Source organism: Sorex fumeus, unplaced genomic scaffold (genome assembly GCF_029834395.1).
Source record: "Sorex fumeus unplaced genomic scaffold, SorFum_2.1 ptg000015l, whole genome shotgun sequence".
Lineage (NCBI taxonomy): Eukaryota > Metazoa > Chordata > Mammalia > Eulipotyphla > Soricidae > Sorex > Sorex fumeus.
Window position 1 is genome coordinate 28214848 of NW_026606072.1, and position 5160 is coordinate 28220007.

At 38.9% G+C, this 5160-nt stretch overlaps 1 protein-coding gene across 1 annotated transcript; it reads left to right on the forward strand.

Annotated features, from left to right (window-relative positions):
- Window positions 1-312: 312 nt before the first annotated feature.
- Window positions 313-3939, forward strand: LOC130021428 (elongin-C-like; the record flags this gene model as incomplete). The annotated part of the gene is made up of 2 exons (XM_056112199.1): window positions 313-322; window positions 3605-3939. Coding segments are annotated over 2 exons (345 nt in total), but the record flags the coding sequence as incomplete, so codon positions are not given.
- Window positions 3940-5160: the final 1221 nt, after the last annotated feature.

The following is a 5160-nucleotide window of genomic DNA, read 5'->3' on the forward strand; positions in this document are numbered from 1 at the left end:
TTCCAGTTGTCGCATGATGTTCTCCAGGGTGGTACTGAAGAGTTTCGGTGAAATGGTATCACCCTGCCGAACCCCTCTTTTGACATCAATGATTACTTCTTTGTAGAATGGTGAGATCTTGGTAGTGAATCCGCAATATAGCTCATGGAGGATCTTGATGTATTATTGGGCTTGAATGCCCTGATTTGCTAGGGCTTCAATGACCGCTTCCGTTTAAACAGAATCAAAGGCCTTCTTTAAATCAATGAACGTTAAACAGAGCGGCATCTTGAACACCCAAGAAACCTCAATGAGCTTGGTTATCGTGTGGATATGGTCGATGGTGCTGAATCCTTTGTGGAACCAGGCTTGCTCGCATGGTTGTCCTTCATCTAGTGTTCTGCCTATCCTATTTAGGATGACGCGAGTGAACAACTTGTAGATGACAGACAATAGGCAGATCGGGCAATAGTTGCCAATGTCATGTATGTCTCCCTTCTTGAACAGTAGTTCTTGACAAATGACCTGGCACCCGAGCTGCGCAGGAGGAAGAGAGCAGCTTGGAATGCCTTCAAGAACGTCGAAGAAATAGCTAAGAGGACGAAGAACCTCCAGCTCCGGGCACATCTCTTTGATTTCACTGTTCTTCCTGCATTAACATATGCCTCAGAGACCTGGGCCCTACGTAAACAGGATGAGAATGCTATTTGGGTCTCCCAAAGAGGAATTGAAAGAGCTATGCTTGGAATATCACTTTTCACTCAAATGAGAGAGAGAATCCGGAGTTCCGACATCCGTCGGCAATCAAGAATCAGGGACGCTGTCTCGTTTGCCAAGGTGTCAAAAATCAGATGGGCTGGTCACGTAATGAGATTTAAAGACGACCGCTAGACTGGAGCTGTTACCGACTGGATTCCACGGGATGTCAAAAGACCGCGTGGCCGCCCACCTACCAGATGGTCAGACTTCTTCATCAGGATCATGAATGATCAGTTTGAGGCCCTTCTTGTTCCCAGAGCGAACAGATGCCATTGGGCTACACTAGCACGCGACAGGGCCAAATGGAGACGTTACTGGCGCCCGCTCGAGCAAATCGACGACTAACGGGAAGTTAAGTGATTAAGTGATAACCAATTATTGTGATCAACAAATTATACCTTCTGTTAGAAAATCCCAAGTATTTAGCGATAATTGGGGACTTCTAAAAAGAACCAGAAAGAACACAAGAAATACTTTAAGTCAGTTGTCATTTAAAATAATGTCGTCATCTTGATCAAAGTGATAAATTAGTGGGAAACGCACTTGCCTTGCACACGGTAGACCTGGATTTATTCCATTTCATCGCAATAAGTATGGTCCCTTGAACCCTCGAGGATTGTCTTCCTCATGGCAAGCACCCTACACATTGTACTATCAATCCAGCCCAGGAAGTGTGTGTGTGTGTGTGTATGTCTATGTGTGTGTTATGTATATGTGTTTGTGTGTGTGGAGAGAGAGAGGATTTGGGGTAGTCCCAGTGATACTCAGGTACTCCTGTTTCTGTGCTCAGGAGTGACTCCTGGTGGTGTTCATGGGGCCATATGAGATACAACCAGGGTCAGTCACATGCAATATTCATATATTAATCTAATCCCTTCATTATTGCTTAGTGCTGGAGCAGAAATATATTTTAGAAATGAAAAAAAGATGAGCAGTAGGAGTCAGTGCAAAGACTGAATCAGGAACTTTCCTGGGGAAGGGTCACCCAAGTACCAGGAATTGATCTTATTCTAAAACTGCAGAGATGAGTAGAGACAGAGACAGATCCTCAAAGACTAATCAATTGACTATGTGTAGTTTTTTAAATAGAATATATTTGCTGATCCCTAATTAGCAAAACGAAGAAAGAAAGGAAGACTGAGAAGAAAGAGAAAAACAGATAAATAAAGAAAAGAAAAGAAAAGAAAAAAAAGAAAGAAAGAAGAAAGAAAGAAAGAAAGAAAGAAAGAAAGAAAGAAAGAAAGAAAATTAAGGCATATGTAAGGAAGGAAACAGGGATGAAATGAAGGAAGGAATGATGGAAAGTAGAAAGGAAGAAGGGAATAAAAAAGAAAGGAAAAAGGAAGGAAGGAAAGAAGGAAGGAAGGAAGGAAGGAAGGAAGGAAGGAAGGAAGGAAGGAAGGAAGAAGTTTTCAGCTGTTGGGGCTGGTTACCGAAAGTATCTCGCCCTCACAGCAAAGCAAGGCAAGCTCTGTGCCATATTCAATATGCCAAACACGATAACAACATGTCTCACAAGGGAGATGTTACTGGGCCTGCTTGAGCAAATCGATGAACAATGGGAGGACAGTGCTACAATGCTATGTGCAAGATGAAAATCCTAGTAGTTTATAGACTTAAGTGTGATAACTCTGAATAGCAGAATATTCCACTATTTGATACTCAATATTATAAGTCCGCACTGATAAAAACTTGATCTTAAGTGGTCTTGCTCTATACACTTTCATTTTTTGAAAACCAACTGTTTTCTTATGAACACAGTCCTACGCCTCTACCTTAGTGCTGGACTCACATGATCCTTCTCTCCACATGGCACCTTTGGGGCTTTCAACATTCATTTTTCAGCATGAGCCCTGTGGACCATGCTGAATTTTATTAGTGAACACCTGATAATTGAATACAGAAACCTCTGAGATATTCTTGATTTTGTTTTCCTCTTCATAGTTTTCCACACCCAGAATTGTTTCTTTGACCTCTAAAAAAAGATTTTTAATTTGATTTAATTTTTATACAGTTGTTCACAATATTTGAGTGCATTTAATATTCAAACACCAATACTCCACCATCACACCTTCTCACCATCATATTTCAAATGTTTCCATCCCAAACCTAAAATCCTGCCCTAATGCAGAGCCAAAAGAATTACTTTTGTACTGCTTGTAATAAATAATTCGCTAAAAATGATCCCAAAATTGTTTCTTAGAGGAAAGTATGTCAAGGCCGTTGTATTTCACCCAGGAGCTATTAAGCACTTCTATAAGAGATTAGTAATATGTTCTCAAGGTTTAGCCTTGTGTGCATATCTGTCTGTCTGTCTGTCCATCTATCTTTCTGTATAAATATATTTCCCTTAAAATTGGTTTCCTTCTATTCTATTTTTTTTTATTTTTTAATGAATCACCATGAGGTTCAGTTACGGATTTGCAAATTTTCGTGACTATGTTTCAGTCATAAAATGATCGAGTACGCATCTCTCTACCAGTGCCCATTCTCCACGACCAATCTTCCCAGTATCCCTCCTGCCACCCCCACACAATCTCTCCCACCTGCCTCTGTGGCAAACAGATTCCCTTTTACTCTCTCTCTCTCTCTCTCTCTCTCTCTCTCTCTCTCTCTCTCTCTCTTTTGTGGTGTTGTGGTTTGCAATGCATATAGCAAGTGCCCATCATGGTTGCTCTATAGTCTACTTTCAGCAGGAATTGAACATCCTGAGTGAGTCCTCCAAGAATCATTTAAATAGTGGTCCCTTCTCCGCGGGGCGCGGGCGCGGGTGCAGTGGCTGCAGTGGCTGTGGGGGCTCCGGAGCTTACAAGAAACTCCTAAATTTCCTCTGGGAGTGAAGTAGAATTTCTTAAGAGCATAATAGATGGAGAAGACAAAACCTATGGTGGCTGTGAAGGCCCTGATGCTTTGTATGTCAAATCCATATCCTCTGATGACCATGAGTTTATTGTGAAAAGAGAACATGCCTTAACATCAGGAACAATAAAAGCCATGTTGAGTGGCCCAGGTCAGTTTTCTGAAAATGAAACCAATGAATTCAATTTTAGAGAGATCCCTTCACATGTGCTATCCAAAGTGTGCATGTGTTTCACCTACAAGGTTCGTTACACTAACAGCTCCACTGAGATTCCTGAATTCCCAATTACACCTGAAATTGCACTGGAACGTTTGATGGCTTCAAATTTCCTAGATTGTTAAATAAAATAAATTATAATAAACTGTTACCTTTTTTCAGTATTTAATACCCGTAGTTCAGTTAGTAACTTTTCGTATATAAAATGTTGCCTGTGTGCAATTGAACTTTTAATGTTCGTTGTCAAGCAGATTATCTTCTGTTCTTTCGCAGAGCACTCAGAGCTGACATTCGTTTGCTACATCAGTAAATTAAGGACATCTTCAAAAACTGAGAAATAAACTAATATGCAAATCGCAGGTGGTTTTGCCTTATATTTTGAATGTGATTTTTTAAATTAATGGTGGTACAGTAAATGCTAAAATTTAGGCATAAATGTACATGTTCTACAAGTAAATAATTGGCTCTGTATTTTTATGGGTTTTTTTGTTTTTTTAAACTATGCTGATCTTCTAGACATCATTAGTAGCATTATTCGTTCTGCAAATGTTGCATTATAAACATGTTTATAACTTAGCCAAGACTTCAATTTTTTATAACTGTCAAAGACATAAGAGTTGAAATTTTGTATCTGTCTTTTGATAAACTGCAGTATTGTTTAAATGTTTCTTGTCCTTTTGTTTATAGCTGCTATTTAAGAACTTGATTTATAAGCAGTTTTGGAAGATTACTAGTCAGTTTTTGGAGCTAGTAACTGCATGTAGCCAACAGGTCAGTTACATGACTGATTAAATGTGCGTTGTTCATTTTAACCAATTCACAGTCTGTACTTTACTATAGTTATTTTCCCCCAATATTCATTCTTCCATAGTTCCTTGTTGTGTTCACATTTTTGTTTGCACATATTAAGACTTAACCTCATTAGCGCTTAAAAACAAGACTACCCAGAATTATTCTAATCTTCCTCCTTCCATTTGAATTATTTATGAGAAACATTTTGAGATACATAATGCAATGCTTATAATACACTTTTTTTACACATAATCATGTATTAAAATATATCATCCCAAGTGAATATGATAATGATGATTGGTGGGTCTTTTACCCACAGGCAGTGTGAACTTAAACTTAATATGGAGGTCAATAAGCTCTCCTACTAAACATACCAAAAATATTAAAAACCATGACAGCATAGCTGATGAAAATCAATGGTAAAAGAAGCACTGAATGTGAGTTTATATTTCTTTTATCGTGTACTGACAACAATGCTGTTATTATAGAGTCTATAAATTAAGCTTTCAATTTAGTTCTTCCAGATGGGTTTATTATGGACCAGTTTCTCTGGG